General features: G+C 30.6%; 2 protein-coding genes and 1 long non-coding RNA gene across 3 annotated transcripts; 2 read left to right on the top strand and 1 right to left on the bottom strand.

The window, feature by feature from the left end:
* The first annotated feature begins 3,175 nt into the window (after nucleotides 1–3,175).
* LOC145952745 (uncharacterized) lies at nucleotides 3,176–14,294 on the top strand. Its single transcript, XM_083065700.1, has 5 exons — nucleotides 3,176–4,913; nucleotides 9,076–9,154; nucleotides 12,275–12,367; nucleotides 12,469–12,777; nucleotides 13,864–14,294. The coding sequence occupies exon 1, from the start codon at nucleotides 3,176–3,178 to the stop codon at nucleotides 4,556–4,558; it is 1,383 nt and encodes a 460-aa protein (XP_082921826.1). The 3' UTR covers nucleotides 4,559–4,913; nucleotides 9,076–9,154; nucleotides 12,275–12,367; nucleotides 12,469–12,777; nucleotides 13,864–14,294.
* A 1,002-nt stretch (nucleotides 14,295–15,296) lies between these two features.
* On the bottom strand, nucleotides 15,297–16,422 carry LOC145952692 (katanin p80 WD40 repeat-containing subunit B1 homolog KTN80.3-like). The gene is made up of 3 exons (XM_083065595.1): nucleotides 16,281–16,422; nucleotides 15,973–16,183; nucleotides 15,297–15,805 (listed from the first exon to the last, which is right to left on the bottom strand). The coding sequence occupies exons 1-3, from the start codon at nucleotides 16,392–16,394 to the stop codon at nucleotides 15,312–15,314; spliced, it is 819 nt and encodes a 272-aa protein (XP_082921721.1). The 5' UTR covers nucleotides 16,395–16,422; the 3' UTR covers nucleotides 15,297–15,311.
* A 2,169-nt stretch (nucleotides 16,423–18,591) lies between these two features.
* On the top strand, nucleotides 18,592–20,004 carry LOC145952670 (uncharacterized). Its single transcript, XR_014430177.1, has 2 exons — nucleotides 18,592–18,731; nucleotides 19,753–20,004. It is a non-coding gene; the product is annotated as an uncharacterized LOC145952670 (long non-coding RNA).
* The last annotated feature ends 817 nt before the right edge of the window (nucleotides 20,005–20,821 follow it).

Raw genomic sequence — 20,821 nt, 5'->3', positions numbered from 1 at the left:
TTATGAATAATTTAGCTATCAGAATACAACACATCATGAAAGTAATGGAAGATACCTGCACAAATATCGCCATTAACAAACAGATAAAAATGGCAGACACCGATATCTGCAAGCAGATATACACACCCCAACAATACCACAAAGAGGTTAGAAGAAAGAAACCTCAACAAAGGTATTCTCCTACCCCTAGAACAAACAACTCTAGGAAGAAACAACAAACTCGTAGGTACTCCATTAGGGCATCTAATGCTAGAAAACCTACCTTGAATAAAGATAGGCATGTTAGAAAAATTAAAAACAACAAGACATACACCAAGCAATTGGAATGTTTTGCTTGTCATCAGGCTGGTCATTATTCTCGTGACTGTCCTAACAAAGCTAATCTCTTCACTAGGGATGCTGAACTAATAAAAAGCTGTAGGATGAATCTTATTCCTATAGACGAAACAGTTTCTACTGATTCTGAAATTTACTCTGTAGTCAGCTGGTCTGATTACACTTCAGAAGAAGAAGAAACTAATAAAGATTACAAGATTATAAATGATTTTACAAAAAATGAGTATAATCATTTATATCCTTCAATAAATGAAAAATATAACAAATATGGCGAAATCCTTGATGATCTAGGATATAGCCTGATGAATATCAGTGAAGAACAAAGCATTTGTAACCATGAAATACAATTTTTTGCAGGACCAGAACACATTGAGTGTTACCATTGCAAAAGATTTTTTCATAAAACTTTAAGGGCGCACTGCCCTCTGTGTTACAAAAATTTTTGCAAAACTTGTTTAGAAGTTTTTCATAAAATAAGATTTCCTGAAAATGATAACAAGGAAACAAACAACTTAGACAACAAATTGGTCAATAATCGCTTATCTGTTTTAGAAACTAGACTAAACCAGATCGAAAAAACAGTTGATTTTCTTTACGAAAATTATGAAAACCAAAACAAAATTTCTCATTATGAAGAAGGCCAATCTAGTGGATTGATGGCTTTACAAAACAAAGATTGTATACCAATCATTTGTAATAAAAACCCTAACACTAGTCTTCATATTTTATTAAAAATCAATTTTCCAAAAATTGATAAACAAGACAAAACTGAAATGGTTATCCAAGCACTTGTTGATACAGGAGCATCTTTCACATGTTTATGCGATAGCATTGTTCCAAAACAAAATGTTTGCCAAAGTGAAAAAACTACTAAAACAAGAACAATGTCAGGAGATATCATTATCAACAATAAAGAAACAAAGAATTTCACAATTCAGCTTTCTACAAATTGTGATATTTTTGGTTCAAAAATATTTATGACAAAAGCAGACGTTATTAATCTTCGCCCTACTAATGAAAAAATGATTTTAGGCCTTGATTTTATAATTGCAAAAAAATAGGTCTATAACAATAACAAAAGATTACTTGATTATTTCTAATCAAGCACAAATGTCACCGATCTTAGACGAACTTTCATCAGAGTTGCAAACTGAGCGTGGTGATACCCCTCAAAAAACTACTGAATGTCTTTGCGAAATTTCAGGAAATTGTAAAATAAAAGAAGCCGAACAAATGCTAGCTGATAACTACAAAAACTCTGAATTTTCTGAAGAAATTGATAATTCTTATGAGTTGGCTTTAACAAATCTAGATGTTGATTGTTATAACTGTATTAGAATTAATAAGGTTATAACATTTGATAACATACAACAAATTATTGACAGGTTAAACAAATCCAGTATAATAGGAGAAGATCCTACAAAGTATTGGGAAAAAGACCCTGTTATTTGCAAACTTGATATAATAAATCCTGATCTTATCATCAAAACAAAAGATATTCATTATGGGAATTTCGAACAAGATGAATGTAGATCCCATATAAAAGCCCTTCTAGATCTAAAAGTTATTGTACCCAGTACAAGCCCTCATAGGAGTCTGGCTTTTATAGTAAATAAACACTCTGAACAAAAAAGAGGTAAGACTAGAATGGTATACAACTATAAACGTCTAAATGATAATACTCATATAGATGGTTAAACTATACCCTCAAAAGAAGTCTTGATAAATAGAATTCAGAAAGCAAAATGGTTTTCTAAGTTCGACTTAAAATCAGGATTTCATCAAGTCAAGATGCATCCTAACTCTATAAAATGGACTGCATTTTCTTGCTCTGAAGGACTTTTTGAATGGAAAGTCATGCCTTTCGGACTAAAAAATGCACCACAAATTTTCCAAAGAAAAATGGATAATATTTTTGGAGAATATAAAAATTTTACTTGTACATATATAGATGATGTACTAGTATTTTCAAAAACAAAAGAAGAACATTTTCTTCACTTGAAACAAGTATTACACCTTTTTGAAAAATTTGGTTTAATTGTTTCAAAATCTAAAATGGAAATATGTAAGACTCATATCTCCTTTTTAGGAACAGAAATTGGGAATGGTAAAATAAAACTCCAACCCCACATCTCACAAAAAATTCTTGCTTTTCCAAATAAAATGGAAGATGTAAAAACTCTCCGAGCATTTTTGGGATTACTTAACTATGCAAGAAATTTTATAAAGGACCTAGGAAAATTTACTGCCCCTTTATATAATAAAATAAGTTTAACCAGACAAAGGAATTTTAATTCTGAAGACATAAAGTTGGTTAAGCAGATAAAAGAAATGGTAAAAACCCTCCCTTCTTTATCATTACCCCTCGATTCAGACTACCTAGTAGTTGAATGTGATGGTTGCGAAATGGGATGGGGTGGTATCCTCAAAAAGAAAAAGAACAAATTTGAAAATATTTCCGAAGAACAAATATGTAGATATGCTTCTGGGAAATATCATACAAAACCACAAATATATTCTACCTCAACAGATTACGAGGTAAATGCTGTCATCAATAGCCTAAAATCTTTTGAACTATTTTTGATAAACAAAAAAGAAATTACCATTAGAACTGACTGTGAAGCAATTGTGGCTTATGGTAATTCACAAATAAATTCTGATAAAAAACCGCATAAAAGATGGCTTTTATTCCAAGAGTTTATCTACCATAATGGGGTAAAAATAAATTTTGAACATATAAAAGGAATAAAAAACATTGCTGCTGACATTCTCTCCCGTTTTGCAGGAATGGTAGACAATGAAACCATCTAAGGTTTCATACCCTGGCGTACGGCAAAAAATGAAGTTTGGTAACCAAGAGTTGCCAATACTAACAAATGAATTTCTCTACCCTGGTAGGGAAAATACAAATGAAAAATTCAATTGCATAATTGATAACATTTGGAATATCCCCAGATGTACTGAAACAAACGAACAACTAATTTGTTCAATTAAGAAAGGTATCATTTGTGCCCTGTATAAATTTTGCATAACAGACAACCAAGGAGTTCCACTCCTAAACAAAGCCTCTCCGTCAGGAAAAGGATATACATATTTTGTCCTGTTATCTGGCCCCTACAAGGGTGTTTATACAAATTTTACCGACTTGTGCACTGCCAAGGAAGGTTTACAAAATCCTCGTTACAAAGGCTTTTACTCTCAAGAAGAAGCAGAGAAGGCTTTGGAACTCGACACCATTGATTTGACAAAAATAAAAAAGGCTTTGAATCCAGAACCTGAAATAAATGTCATTCATGCAAGTTTGCGAAAACCTCAGCCAAATTCGTTTAAGGAGGCTGTGAGACAAAACCCAAATTCTCCTCAGGAATTGAACCTGAAGAAGTTTTTGGTTCTACAAAAGTTTTTATCAAAAGCACACAGAGATCCTCATTCTGTTACAGGTTTATATGTAGCCGTTAAAAGTTACTTCAACCAAAGGTTTGCCTGTATAGAAGAATCTCCTATATGTAAGGAAATCAAAAATGGAAGATGCCCTTGCAAAATCAAGTTTCTGTTCAGAAAGGCAAAACTTGATCTAGAAAATTTTAGGCCTGTCATCTTCGAAGACTTGCCTATAAATATTAAAACATTACTGGACTATGGCTGTTTGGATTCTGTTCCCATCCATCCTACCGAAAAGTTCGATGGTTTCGACCCTTCAATCAATGAAGCCATTAACTCAATACAAGCAATCTTCATGTGCCACTTTACTGTGAAGATTTGTACTTGTCCAAGTAATTTTTCAACAAATCAGTATCCAACTCATGTAATGAAGCTGCTTACTGAAGGACACAAAGATTATCCAGGAGTTTTATACCATGATGGGTATGAATCTTGGGAAGTCCAAGGCAATTCACACTATCAGTATTGCCTATACAGAGCTCAAATAATGGGATACAATTGGTTCTTCTCAACCTCTGATGAAGAAGACTTCAACCTAATTAAAGAGTCTCACAACACAAAGTTGTTCCTCCCTGGAGAAAACGGAAAGTTCTTTATCCCCTTCCTGACAGAGAACAACAACAAACTTGTGCAATTTTTCCAAAGGGAAAAAAGACACAAAGAAATCTACGAAGATGGTGGATGTTTTGGACAACAAACACCCACAGACACACAGTCTATGGCCGGATCATCAGAAATGCAAGATGCCGGAGAAGATGAAGAAATATTAGTCTCAAAATAGAAGACTAAGACCTCGACAAAAGGACAGCATCAATACAGCTGTCTTGACAAAACCCTTATCTAAAAGGAATCTACTTTAGATAAGGCGTGTTGTAAATTTTATCTTTTGTCAGAGTCTGTCGCCCTGCGAAAGAGTAAATGTGTGGTAGTAATTACCTCACTTGACTGAAGGGGCAAAAGTGTCTTTGTTCTTTGTTTTGTCTTTTAGTATCTAGGTTTCCTATAAAAGAACCCCCTTGGTTCACTTGTAGAGGAGACGAGAAAAAATAATCCAAGAATATCTAGAGTGTGCTAAGAGTGTTTCTCTAAGTGTGTTCTTTGTGTCTGTACTGTTTCTTCCCTCATAAGTAATATTTGTAAGTATTTCTTATACAATGGCTGGCTAAATTATCTCTTTGGTAGTTTTTAGAATGCCGTAGTTATTTCTTTTAACACATGCAAATATAATTTAGAATACTGGAGCTTTATTGAAAAGAAAATTTTGGTTTATGAAAACCTGGGATTTGTAAGCCTGATTCTTCAGGTGTGCCCTTGATAACTGTTTTGAAAAAGATAGTTAGGTTGCAGGTAGAACTGAGGCAGTTGTAAGACCCAAAGGAGTGGGCTGAAGTAAGACCTCTAAGTTTCCAGAAGATGCAAGTAAACTATTTTTCCTTATCACTAAATCCATATTATCTTTTCAAATAAAAGGTCCAGGTTTTTCATTATATTTTATATTGTGTTAAAAATTATAACTCATTGTGTATTTCTAAAGACTATCATACTTATCTCTCTGTCTTCCGCTTCAGCATTATCTACTCTGATTTTACATATTTTGTTTAAAAATCCCTAACTAGGAGGCCCTGCCACCTTTCCTGGGGTATTTTATGATATTTTATTTTCCTAACGGTCATTTACATATAATATCATATAATCTTCCTTTTCCCCATCTTTATATTGCTATTTATTTTTATAATCAATATAGTAGTATAGTTACTATTCCTTTTTCTAGATTATAAAAAAAAAAAAAAAAGGGAACACTCCCTTTTTTCAACAAAATTCACTGGTACCAGTTTTTGATATCAATGTCATGTCATCAAATTAACTCTATCATTAAAGTTGTATTATTGTGATGCTTATAAAAAAAAAAAAAAAATTGTGCATTTAAGTCTCTTTAGTTTACCTTAAAGTATTAGTCTGATATGTACTTGATATCCACTGAACCATAGGCTAGAATGACGAAGTCTAGTTTAGATTTTGATTTTGTTAATTACACTGTTCAGCATTGGCCAGGTAAAAGTAAGTAAGATATCAAAATATCCGATGATAAAAAAAATTAACCAAAATTATAATTAATTGATTTTATAATAACTGAATATGTGAAAAATATTATAAAATGATTATTAATCATAACCCTTTTTAATAACTAATTTTAATTTTTAAAAACTGGTTACTTAATTGGTTTTAATCAGAACCAATTTTAAAATTTTTAAAAAAATGGATTTTAACCTTTAAAATCAATACACATGATAAGTTTTTATTTCATGTAATCAAAATTTATAATAAATAAATACTTTTCAGTATATAAATCATATAATAATTGAATATAATAATAAATAAATATTTTTATATTATTATAGAGAGTTATTTTTAATATCTCTTAATTTATTTTATAATATTATAATTTAATTTCGAAATAAAAAAAATTAGAGTTTAAAATAAAATTCTCAAAAATTTACTTGTTGAAGAAAAATAATTAAAAAATTTATTATTGAAGAATAATTTCTATAGACATTCTTGTTCAAGGTAACTACTTTAATTTATACTATTAATAAGTTAATAAAGATGATATTCTTTTAAGTATATATATTTTTTTTATATTATTTTATCACTATAAATTTCAAAACTTTTTTATTATTTAATTTTTATCACATCCTCTAAATAATTACCCAACCACTTGCACTCATTATTAATTATTTTTTCATATTGTACTTCAATTATTTTTTTTATCTTTTATATTATTTTTATTTTTTGAACAAAATAAATGAAGGCATGCACCTCTATATGCTTCTTTATATCTTTATTATATAAGAAGAATATTGAGTTTCAACTAACTATTTAATTAAATAGATAGTGATGGTTGGTTTGAAAATTCTCAACATAATATTAATTTTTTGTTTAATAGTCGGTTACATGGGTGTTATCTCTTACATACCATTTTAAACAAAAAGTTATAAAAAAGAAAGTTTAAAAATAACACGCTACTAGAAAAATGTCAATTTTTTGCGAATTTTCCTTAAAAAAATATTCGCAGAAATTTTTTGCGAATTTTCTTACAATAATAATTTCACAAAAAAATTTATGAATTTATTTGCGAAAAATAATTTACAGATATTTCTTACAAATTTTTTTATGAAAAATAATCTACAAGAAATTTTTGCAAATTTTGCCACAATTTTAATGATTATAGAAATTTTTTTATGGTAAAAATTTGCAGAACATATTGTAAGAATTTTATTTTGTTTCTTGCATATTTTTTTGCAAAAATAAAGTCGCAAGTAGTGTTTATTAAATGGTAGAAAAATTTCGCAGGTAACTTTTCCTGCGAATTTTCTTGCCAATTTTAATTCGCAGGAAAAATTTTAAAAAATATTTAAATTTACAAGTTTATAATATTTAAAAAAACTTCAAATCTCACATCGATTTAAAATAAAACAATTAAAGAGTATATAAGTTGAGGCAACACTTACCTTACAAGTTGATTTGTATTGTTGAGTGTTAGGCTTATAATCTACAATTTTAGAGTTTAAAAAGATTATGTATCACATGGTGGAGGCGTGGAAACAAATGCTTCGGATGAATTCATTGTGAGCATTTGAAAGTTGAAGAATTATTGATAGCATTTGTAGTAATTTCTTCAATTTTTTTCGTAAAAAATATTCCTGCAGAATTTCTTGCGAAGAAATTCACAGGAATCTTGCAAATTTTAAAATTCGCAAAAACGTATTATCCATGAAGGTATTACCTGCAGATAAAATTTTGCAGAAAAATTCGTAAGAATAATGTTTGTTGCGGATTTTAATACAAAATTTCTAGTAGTGACATTTAAAGGTATATTAAATATAAAATTATTTTTTATTTTTATAATTTTTTGAAATCGATTTTTGCTATAACTGATTATATAAATTGTTTGGAAATGTAACGGGTTATTTAAAAATTATAACTGATTTTATATTTGAAGGATTTTTATTTAGTGTTTTCTCTCACGTGTGTCGACCTTTTTTTAATATGTTTTTGTTGATTAGTTATTTGTTTTTTTTATGGGAAAGATACTTTGAATTCATTATAAAATGAAAATTTCTCGTGTGGTTTATGTATCTTTCCAAAAAATTTTATTAATATAAAAATTTAATTATTATTATTATTTTATATTTGTTGAAGTTTTTTTTATAATTATTTTAATTAGTTAAACAGATTTTATAAAATATTTTAGAAACTTTTAATAATTATGAATATTTTAATTAAATAATGAATATTTATAAAAATTATTTTGTATAATTTTTATTAGAGAAATATGTATTTTTATGATATTTTGTTATAATAAGTATTTAGAGAAAAATATGTATTTTATTTTAATTGTTTATATATTTTATTTTAATTATAATTGTGTCAGAAGAAATAGATTTATTTTATATATTATATATTTATTAATTATTAATTATTAATTACTGTATTTTTTTATAATTATTTGGGTTGGAAGAAATATATTTATTTGATATATTATTTATTTATAAGTTTTATTATTTGAGGGAAAAAAATAAAGGGTTAAGTGTGAATTAAATTTTTAAAAAGGATTATAACATTTTTTTTTAATTTTAAGCTTCTCATTTTCTATTGTTCTAAAGAATGAGAAGGAGAACTAGAGCTCGTAAGAAAACACCTGAAGATCTATGTCCTTCATCAAGCATTGATCGAGGTAAATGAGAGTGAATAATTTTGCTCTAAGCGTGGGATGAATGTTAGATAGTGAGATTGATCCCCAATCCATTCTTTTTTGTTTGTATTGTATGAAGAAGATTTTCTCAATTGATTTAATTATGTATTTTTTTGATCTTTCATATGATTCTTTATTTTTCTATTTGATGTGGTCTAGTTGTGTATATCTCTAATTTCGTGATTAAACATATAATTGTGAAACTTGGCTTGCTTGTGAATTCCTGTAAAATTCCTAAATAGTTATTCACTAGTACAAAATATGGAATTTACGTCACTGTATTCTCGTTGGACAAAGAAAAATCTGATGTTAAAAGAATGCGGTGGCATTTTTGTAATTAGAATAACATTTTTTTACATCGGACCTATAGGGGCCGACGTAAATTTTAAAATCTATGTCGGACATAGGTTGTGTCCGACGTAGATTGTAAAATTTACGTCGGCCTTATGAAGTTCGATGTAAAATATGTATGAATTTAAACGAGTGTATTGCATATATCTGAGTCTTATCACTTCGTCTTCTTCTGAGTCAATATTTTGTTTCAGTGTATTGGATCTAAGTGCACGTTTGGGAGTTTGGGTGGTTCTCATGTTTCTGACCGATTGCATTGGGCTCGCGTTTGAGGTTAGTTTGGAAAATCCTTTCTTAATATATTAGCTAATTTGTTGAAAATAAATGTATGTATTGATCTATTAATATATTAGTTAATATTATCCCCTTCTTCGCCTTTGGGTGGATCATCCTTTGTTAATATATAAGTTAATTTCATGTGGAACGGCCCGTTCTCCCAGCAAAACGGCCCGTTCTCCAAGTAGAACGGCCCGTTCTGCTTGCACTCGTTGTGTGTTATTTGTGCATCTAGAACGACCCGTTCTGGTTTGAGAACGAGTCGTTCCATATGCAAAATTAACACATGACTTATGCAAGAAGAATGGACCGTTCTGTTTTCAGAACAGGCAGTTCCAGTAACGAAGTTTAGGTTAGAATAATTATGAATAACTGATACCTTTTTATAGGGTTGTAGTTTAGGTTAGAATAATTATGAATAACTGAGTCAATAGTTAATTTGTGTTAATATATAGATAATGAACTAAAGTTGGATGAAACGTTGCATTAGTCAAGAGTCACTACTAGAATTTTTCTTATTACATGTGACTTTTCCTGTGAATTTTTCATAAAAATTTGCAGGAAATGTTGTTCCTGCAAATTTTTCTGCGAAATTTTATTTGCAGGTAATACCTTCGTGAATAATATATTTTTGTGAATTTTAAAATTCGCAGGAAATTTTCCTGCGAAATTTCTTGCGAAAAAATTCGCAAGAAAGTTTCCTGCAAAAAAAAATTTGCAGGAAAATTTGCAGGAAAGTTTCCTGCGAATTTTTCGCAAGAAATTCTGCAAGAATATTTTTTACGAAAAAATTAAAAAAAATTACTATAAATTCTATATTTTAAGAATTCATAATCTTTTATTTTCATGCCTCATACATAATCTTTTAAATTCTAAGATTGTAGATTATAAGCCTAACACTCAACCATACAATTCAACTTGTAAGGTAAGTGTTACTCTAACTTATATACTCTTTAATTGTTTTATTTTCAATCAATGTGGGACTTGAAGATTTTTTAAAATATTAAACTTATGAATTTAAATATATATTTTTTATTTTTCCTGCAAATTAAAATTTGCAGAAAAATCTGCAAGAAAAGTTACCTGCAAAATGTTTTACCATTTAGTAAACATTACTTGTGAATTTATTTTTGCAAAAAAATCTGCAAGAAACAAAATAAAATTCTTACAATATTTTCTGCAAATTTTTACCATGGAAATTTTTTTTCCATGATTATTAAAATTGTAGCAAAATTTGTAAGAAACATCTGTAAATTATTTTTTGCAGGAAAATTCGCAAAAAAATTTTGCGAATATATTTTTGCAAGAAAATTCGCAAAAAATTTCTGCAAATAATTTTTTTGCAGGAAAATTCGCAAAAACTTTCTACGAATATTTTTTTGCAAGAAAATTTGCAAAAAAATAACACTTTTCTAGTAGTGAGTACAGAAACAGAGTTGAAGAGTTCTTGCAATTTGCAAGAGAAAATGAAAAACCCATCAAAGAGGCATATTATTGTCCATGCGTTTGTTGTTTGAATCAGATATGTCAGGAAGTTGGGGAAATACGTGATCATCTATTTATATTTGGTATTGTGAAGAGTTATACAATATGGACATGGCACGGAGATTATGTTCTATAGCTTTTTTAGGATAATAGGATTTACATTGTCTTATTTATGCTTTTTAAGATTTATATATTATTTTCTTTTTGTGATTCAATTTTGAAATATAAATTATATTTGAATTTTTATTCTGGACTGCTTGGGTTAGGTTCTGTATTTTGGACTATATGCAGGTTTTGGGTGTATAAAAAAGTAATACAAATCTTAAAAAAAAAACGCATACATTTACGTCGAACATGGTATAGTCCGACATAAATATTTTAGTGCTTTTTTTGTTATACAACTTTTTTTTACGTCAGATCTTGGCAATGTTCCACGTAAATTTACATCGGCTATCAAAATCGACGTAAATTTATGTCTCCCGAATTAACGTCAGACCTGTTTCTGACGTAAAAAGTTTAAAATAACCGACGTAAATTACTCCTTTTATACTAGTGATTGGGTGAGTAGTTAATAGCAGAATATAATTAAAATGTAAAATTGATGTTGTATTTGTGTTTTCTCTCACGTGTCCTTTTTTTGTGTTTCTTTACACTGTTGATTAGTTATTTGTTTTTTATGGGAAAGATACTTTGAATTCATTCAAAAATGAAAATTTCTCGTGTGGTTTACCACCTCTCCTTTATAATGAAGAAGACAATATATAATGGAGTTTTCAATATTTCTCCATCTTAATTATCCTTATTAATAATTATTTATTTATGTAAACTAAAATAAAATATCTATGCAAAGAAAGATTAAATATAATGATAATTATTGGCAACTTACATGACAATATTATGAATGAAAAGAAAAAGCATAATAAGCATCACAGACTTTTAAAAACCATAAAATTACAAGCTATACCAAGAAAGCGTGATATACAAGTAAAATTAACCATTTTTTTCTTTCAAAACCATTTTTTAAAAACATTAATATACAAGAAAATTGTAATATTATAAAATTATCTTTGAAAACCAAATTGTTTTTTCAAAACCAGTTATAATTAAAGACAGTTATATAACCAGTTATATAATCATTTTTGAAAAATATAATTGATTATTCTAAATCATAATTAGATATTAAAACACTACAAGAAAATTGTATATAGTGACATAATACGTGTCACTAAAAATTATTTTTATCCACACAATAAATATAATATATGTTAGTATATTGTTAAAATGTATGAGTATAAGCTATAATTGTAACATTGGAACTTTTGATAGTGTTGTATTACTCTTAGTTGTATATGGTGCTAAGCTAAAATGTTTGTGTTGAAGGGCTCGTGGGTCTAAGGATCCCTCTAGATTTTCAATGGTATTCAGAGGGATTCTCTAGACAAACACTCAGTTTGACCTTGGAGGAAAGAGTATATAAGGTTTCTATTTTGAGTAGAACCTCATAAACTCTTTTCCTCAACTTTCTAGAGAGAGGATTCTAGAGAGAAAGTCTCTAGTTCGTGAGATTTTTTCTCTCAATATTATTTTCTTCTTCTTCTCAATTTTCTTTTAACTGGTGTTATTGTGATTCAGGTAGTGGAAACCTCGAATCAAGTTGTTGAATTCGTTGTAGAGCTGATCGTTCTTTTTCTACCTCAGAGTTCTTTGGTTTCACTCCGTTTCGAGGTAAGGGAAGCTAGATCTAGAATCATTGTTATATTTTGAGTTGCATGTGGTTGGATTATCATCAAAGCTTAGTTTTGATGGTTTGGATTCGAGTATTGAAGCTTGTAGGTGAGTTGGGATGGATTAAAAAGGATTAGAAATCCCAAAATCACGAAAAAAAACCCAGTGATGATCTCTGTCATAAAAGGGTTGAGTGGTTTATAAACGACTGAGCAGATTTGGGGCTTCGAATCAGGGATGTCTCTAGAGACAAATCATTGAGCGATTTTGAAGGCATTGAGCAGATTTAAAAAGGTCGAACGGTTAATAAACGACTAAGCAAATTTGGGGTCGCAAATCAGGGGTGTCTTTGGAGACAAAGCGTTGAGCGGTTTTAGAGGCCAATGACGTTGGAATCATCTATAAAGGAGGTATAGAACTTCAATTATGACCTTTTTAGTGAGCAAAGATTGAGCTATCAACATTTAGGAAAACTGTTGCAATTTTTACAATTTTTAACATGGTAAATAAGGAAATTAGAACCTGAGTTCTTCATGAAAGTTGTAGAAAATCTTCTTGTGTTTCATATGAGATGAGGATGAAGATGATAGGAGTAGTAGAACTTCCTATGCGTCATTTTATATGGAGGTTGTCAGTGTAGGATAAGTGATTTTGATAAGTTGGATGTTGATACATTTTGTATGATGGGTGAATTTGGTGAACATGAATAGAATACTTGTGTTTATTGAATGTTGCATGATGTAGGATGATGATAATAAGCATTGGAATGCTATCTTTGTGTAGTTGAAATGGTGATGAGCATTGATATGCTATGTATGATTAATATGCTATTGTTGAATGAATTATGTAGCATTGATATGCTATTATTGTATGAATTGTTAAGCATTGATATGCTACTCTTGGTTGAGGTGTTAAGCATTGGTATACTATACATGATTAATGTTATTGATCTTTATATGCATTGATTGGATGAGATGTATAAAGTAGTTGCATGGTGAGGCGTAGATGTTGAGAATGCGGTATGACATTAAAACATGATGGTTAACTCAGGACTTAAGGAGAGAAAATTATTTTGAAAACTAAAGATCCCATATAGGGTATTTTGGAGTGGCGCTCGAGTAGGAAACTATTTGGAAAACCTTCCTTGATCTGGTATGTCTCTTGGAGTAAGTTTTGAGGTGTGTTGAGTCTCCTCCAAGTTCTTAATTAGTGGTTGAGTAAGGTAGGAGGCCGAGGGCTACAACCCTTAGTTGATATGTTTCTATATGATCTATGTTGAGGTGTGTTCATATGCATTGTTGATGTTTTGTAGGACATGATTAGATGAGATACATGTTTACTTTAGGTGTGTTAGCTTTCATGTATGCTATATGGTGTGATGTTGTATATTATAGACTTGTTTTCTATATGTACATATTTTTGAACTCTAACTCACCATTTCTCTTTCTATGGTGGTTTGGACTGTGATGATCATACGTTGTGTCGGAGCATATCAGAGCTAGGCTTGAGGAGCTGTTGCGAACTGACGTTGTGATCTTTTTCGATGGCGATACTACTGATGTACCTTGTATAGGTTTGCTTAACCAACACTAGGACGTAGGATTTTTTTAGCTTACTGTATACATGTATATATCTTGCTTATATCAGTTTGGTTGTTTGACGGAGGATATAATCCTAAAAAAGTTGAATTATGAATTAAATAATTAGAAAAGATATTTCGAGCCTTGAATTGTCTTAATAACCAAAAAGTAAATTATGATGTGTTTATATTAGTAGGTGAAGCATAATATTGGTAGAATAGCACAAGAAGGCTATTAGAAGGAGGATGAATAATTATTATTTGGGAGGTATTTAAAGTTAAATTTTTTGAAAAATATTTTCCTAATGATGTGAGAAGAGCCAAAGAAATGGAATTTATGCAATTAAAACAAGGAAACATGACAGTAGGAGAATACATGTCTAAGTTTGAAGAATTGGGAAAAATTACTACTAGAATTTTTTCTATTACCTAAAGATTTTCCTAGGAATTTTTCATTAAAATTTGTAGGAAATAAGTTTTTTGCGAATTTTTCTACAAATTTATTTTCGCAGCTAATACCTTCGTAGATAATTATTTCTTGCCAATTTCAAAATTCGTAAAAAAAATTCTTATGATTTTTGCTATAAAAAAAATCTATAGAAAACTTTCTTGCAAAAAAAAATGGCAGCAAACTTTATTGTGGAAAAAGAATTCTTAAAAAATTTGCAAAAAATATTCTACAAATTTTAAAATTCACAAAATTTTTGCAAGAAATTTTCCACAAAATTTAAAATTTGCAAGTAAATTTCTTGCAAAATTAAAATTTCCCAAGTAAATTTTCTGCAAAATTAAAATTTTGTAGGTAAATTTTCTGCAAAATTTCAAATTCGCAAGTAAATTTCCTAGGAAAAATCGCAGGTAATTTTTTTATATTTTTTTTAATATTATGATGCCCTGCAAGTTCACAATTCTTATAACTTTCACATTTTAATTTTATGATGCCCTGCAAATAAATTCACGTTTTGGCCACCAAAGAAAAAAATAGTCACTCGTGGCAGCAAGTGCTGATATGGGTAATTTGTACACTTCAATTAACCTTTTCACTTCTTCCATAACAGAATCAAGTTCATACTTACCACCATAGATATCAAGTTCCTTTAGGCCTTAATTTCAAGCATACTGCATAGTTCATTCAATACAAGAATTTGTTTTGATAATCATACTCAAAGCCCTTAACTCATTAACCATTTTACCAAAAAGTTAAGAGTTGGACAATTGCTATAACACTAACAGTACAAGTTACAATTAAATAGATTTTGACTATAAAGCATATTGCATAAATATCAATCATTGGAAAAAAAAACATAGTTGTGTTCTGGATATAGGATGCGTAAAAATTGTGCTGATTAATAGCACTTGGCTCTATCAATTTATTGAATATTTGCCAGTTTCATAACACCTAGCATGATTTAAGCCTTTCAAAGATGTAGGAATACCTTGTTTTGAGCTTACACAAGCAGGGAAATTGTTTTTATCAGCTAAACTGCTTAATTCACTACCCTTAGAAGCTACAGATTCGGTTACAGGAGGGAGGGGGGCCTTATCCACATCATTTTTGTTGTTTGGAAATTTACGTATATCTGGTGGCTTTGACTGCAAGAGGAATGGCATTGTTCTTCCAGCAACACCAACTTCTTTTCTAGAATCAACTACAGGCTCTGACCTTGTGCTAGTTCTGGGAACAATTACCAGTATAATATCTGATTTATTGATGAGTGGAACACTGGATGTTGTATGAGATTTCAAATAACTCCTTTTCTGAGATGTTGTATTAAGAACTGTTGTTGAACCAACAGGTGCTGTTTTTGGACCAGAGTTCAAATTGATCCTTTGAGGAGTACTTGGTGCACTTCCTGTGGCTTCATGCAATCATAAGTCACATAGTGAGAAAGTAAGGATATTAATGGAGAATAGGACCCAAATGGGTCCAGATACAATAAAGATTAGACAAACAATTCAATCAAAACAAATGCAAAACAATAAAATAAAAAATTGAAAAAAGAGGAAGGATATATGGATGCCACACATTTTCCCTCCTTTAAGGGGTCTGAATCTTGAGAAACTGACAACCTTCCAAGAGACCTTGTTTCCTTTATTAATTGATCTGGATTTTGAGAAACAGATAGCCTAGCCTTAGCAGTGATCTCATTCAGTACAGTCATATTTCCACTTGAAGATTTAGTTTCTGAATGGCCATTTAGATGGTTCACATTATTAGGTGCATATGGTTCTATACGCTGGACAAGATATCAGAAATGTAAAAAAGGCACATTAGTATTAAATACAACCACTCTGTAAGTAGCAAAAAATTCTCTTGAAGACAAATGCATTTACCGAGATGTCCACAACCCAGACTCCGACACAGCTTTGATTGTATGAGCAGCCAAGAAGTTTTCCTTCATGAACGTTAAGATCTGACTCTAGACCAACCCACATCCACCATATCATGGCATCTAATAGGTTCCCAAGAGAAAACCTAAACAGAACCAAGCAAAATATTGTTACCTTGATAAATGATTACCTCAAAATAAATCAACCAAAAATAGGGCTTACCTTCAAACTCTCATGTAAACCACAGAGCAGGGTCCTCCCATCAGGACTAAAAGTAACAGAACGCACTCCAGTTGTCTAAACTTTCAGCCTTTGGAGAAGCTGTGAACCGAGTAATTTACTTACACAAAAGTTTGAATAAGTTTAACACACACTAACAACCATATATATATATATATATATATATATAACAGAATCAAGCCCGAATGTAATGGCATCATCAGCATTGGATTATAAAATGAATATTCCAGCAAATAAAAACCATTAACTTATTTATGCATTGATTTATTCTATTTCAGCAACACTTGAATGGGATATACGATCCTCCTCGAACAACAACTTTAATTTAGATGGTGACAGTGAATGGAGCAGTGAATACCCCACTGATTTCAGTTCATGTGGTTTCAGTGAAAGAGGGAATTGAATCATGTATACAAACTTATTCAAACTTTTAATTCCATGCCCTCTACAATCCCAACAAAAGAGCACCCACGAAAATAACACCCCAGGATCCTCACCAACAGTAGTATGATATATAAATGGGATATATATATATATATATATATATATATATATATATATATTATATATAACTAGCTGTAATCCAATGATTAAAATTTATTTATTAATGGATGAGACATTACTCTACTTTAATTTTAATGGAGAAGGGATCAAATATGGGTAACTTTCTTACTTTTAAATTAGTTCAGAGAAAGTGCTGGTAAGATTTTATGATCTGACCACTTTTGAACAACATCCAAAATGAACAGCAATCTCCACTTTTGATGCATTAATCTATACTTGACTCTCTTCAGTTCCAGTTTTCACTAAACAGTGTCACTCACATATGTAATGTCTTTGTGTGGATAAAAATGGTTCAACATATGCAATAGCAGACACAAAAATTGCACCCTTCTCTGTTTTTTCCAATAAAGAGCAGTGCAAGTGTGTCAACACTAGATGTTTGTAATTAGACCAAGCTTCTTTAAAAATATAAATTAAACCAATATTAGCCAGATAATCTTTAATTATATGTGCAGTATTATATATCTAATTGCTTTCGGGTTTTTTGCCTATTCAAGCAAGGTATAATTTATTCCAATTGTTGGTATGAGCAATGCTAAACCACACAAATCAGAATGCTCCCCTTTCCCTATGATTAGTACAAGGAATTCTAGAGATCTAGAATGCACAATTGCGTATATGGGCAAAGATTAGATATACAGGTAAAGATATAAGCAGAAAAAAAAGATTTAGCAGCTTTCTCACCTAATTCTACACAGAGATAGCTCTTTTTACAGGACCTAGTTAACCTTGTCTAAATTTTCATAAATACATTAATTACTCCATAAAGTGCAAGAAATCAATCATGCATTAAAATGAGAGACAAACAGAAACACGTGATTAAATAGATAGACATCGCAATAACAACAAGCACACACTCCTCTCCCTTGTTTATGCTTTGTTCAGTCACTCCTCTCCCTGCATTCACACTTTCACATGCTATCAAATCCTAGCTATCTCTTAACAAACAAAAATGTGTTTAATAGGAGAGAGAAATGACTTAGAGAATGAAGTTAATAAGAGAGAGTGACAAAATGATTTATTTTCTTTTAAAATTAAATTAATTACTATATATATCCCTTATACAAATTAATCAAATCAAAAGAAATGAGTAGTTTTCTTGTCCTAAAATTTTGATGTAGGTTGCTAACATACTTCAACTATGTAACACCCAAATCTTTATTATTATTATTTTTGTTAATGGCATTTTCGTAATTTTAATAAAGTTATAGGGATATTTTGGGTTTCGGAACGGGCCGTTCCAAAAGTGGAACGGGCCGTTCCAAATGTTGAAAATGTGAGGTTTTTGTAGTCCCAGAACGGGCTTGGAACGGGCCGTTCTGGTATGGAGAACGGGCCGTTCCGGAAGGAGAACGAGCCGTTCTGCTGAGATTAAGAACGGGCCGTTCTGGTTTTAGAACGGGCCGTTCTGCTTTTTGGGAACGGGCCGTTCCGATTTTGGAACGGGCCGTTCCGAATTCAATACGGGCCGTTCCGGGTACACCAGTTTGCCTATAAATAGGGCAGGGGGGTGAAAATTTTTATACAGAGAAGAAGTGAAATCCTAGAGAGAGAAAGAGAAGAGAGAGAGAGAGAAAGAGAGAGAAAAGGAAAAGAAAGAGGGGATCCAGAGGAGGAGGTCCTGCCCAAGTTCCAACTCCGCCTATCCAGGTAAGGGGGGGAGTGAGAACCTCGCTCAGGGGTGTGGGGATAATTGTTGGATAGTTGTTTGTCGGATTGGCCCCCAATCCCTTGCCGTTGTTCTGTTTAATTTCTATTTACTCTACTTTGCTTTTTGTTAAAGGTGTCGTTGTTCTGTCCGATTTTCTATTTATTCTACTTTGTTTTTGTTGAAAGTGCCGTTGTTCTGTCTGATTTTCTATTTACTCTATTTTGTTCTTTGTTGAAGATGCCGTTGTTCTGTTTGATTTTCTATTTACTTTACTTTGTTCTTTGTTGAAAGTAATAAATGAGTATGAAATTAATGTTAATAATAAATGAGTTTTAATATGAACAAGAATGCTCTCTATGAATACCTATGCGGACCTTATGAGGAGTATTGATGACATGACCATGTGAAATATGGACAAATGACATGAGACCTAAGAATGGACTATTGAGACAAACTATGATTATGATACTATGACAAATAATGATATGATGTACTAAATGAAATTATGTAATAAGTTAAATGTTGAGTCCATGAGATTATGAATGTATGACATGCATCATATGCATATATTACTCCAGGTGTGCCGCTGAGGCCGCATACCCACGACTAATAAGGTGTACTTTATGGTCACCCACGATGTAACATGCTAACAAGGTGTACCTTATGGTCACCCACGACTAACAAGGTGTACCTTAGGGTCACCCACGATGTAACATGCTAACAAGGTGTACCTTAGGGTCACCAGTGATGTAACCAGGTGTACCTTAGGGTCACCAACGATGAATTGTGAATCTTCCGTATGGCGCCACATGCATGCATTTATGAGTTGAGTCCATGACATCATAAGCATGATAAATGAGTATATATATGTGATATTGACTATTTATGTATTGTTTACATGTGACTTATATATGTTGTGTGTGTGTGTGTGCTATCTAGCAGTTATTTCTGCACCTGAAACTGAGTGAGATGTTTCTCACTCCCTTGTTGTTTTTGTATATGTTTTAAATTGTGTTGCAGATGATCAGCATCATGAGGATGTTGGTGATGAGGCTTAAAGGCTTCAATTGGGCATGCTCTGATAGGATGTGACATCGGGGCATAGTTATTTTAGTTTAATATGTTATTGTTTTAATAACTTTAGTTTCTCTTCTTTGTAATTTCTAACGAAGAGATAACGTAGATAAAGTTTATAATTCAAGGAAAATGTATGTTAAGAATTGTAATTTGAACGTTCTTGATAAAAGACCAGAATGAATATCTTTATTTATATTTTATTACATGATTTGGAAAATATAAATTGATTCCTAACCAGGAGGCACTGCCACCTTTACTGGAGTTAATTTATATTTCCTTTATTATTATTTGTATATATATGATTTCTTGTTTTTCACTAAATTGTATTGAAAATCTTAACTTCTTTTCTTTTATAATTCTTTTACACTGTAGTTATGATTTATGAGTTACGAATGTGAATCTTCTACCTTGTGATATTTGAAATATTTGTCAACTATGAAAGATTTTATTTACCCAAAAAGAAGAAAAGAAATATTTTATTGTTACATTTGTTGTATATTAATAATGGGGTAGAGGGTGTCACAAACTACAAAATAAGTGGAAGTATATTAGCAATCCCCTTTATTATTAACCTTTTATCTATTTTAACGAGATTAGTAAAATCTAAGAATAATAAATAAATAAAAATTTGGTTCGTCCCTGAAATATCCACGACCTTGCTTAAGCGTGGATCAACTCTTACCGCTGAACCACGCGCTTGAGGTTAAAATAATAAAATTTAAAATAATGGAATGAAAGTTTTATAATGTTTCATCATAAAATGATAATTTTATATCATTAATTCCGTATTAACCTTTTCCACTCCATTTTATACTGTTCCATTCACCGTTCCATGTCCATACCCAAATTAAATGATGCCTAAGGAAACAAGATGCGAGTAATTGCATTGCAAACGAAACCAACCATTAATGCACCAAATAATAATATGAAAATATTGTTTGATGATTTATACATTAATGTTTTTTAATTTAATAGTTAGATTATTAAAATTTAATATATATTTTAAATTGTT

This window comes from Cajanus cajan, chromosome 10, assembly GCF_000230855.2.
Source record: "Cajanus cajan strain Asha chromosome 10, NIPB_CcT2T_4, whole genome shotgun sequence".
Lineage (NCBI taxonomy): Eukaryota > Viridiplantae > Streptophyta > Magnoliopsida > Fabales > Fabaceae > Cajanus > Cajanus cajan.
The sequence above is the reverse complement of the archived record's forward strand: the minus strand, read 5'-3'. Positions and strand labels throughout refer to the sequence as shown.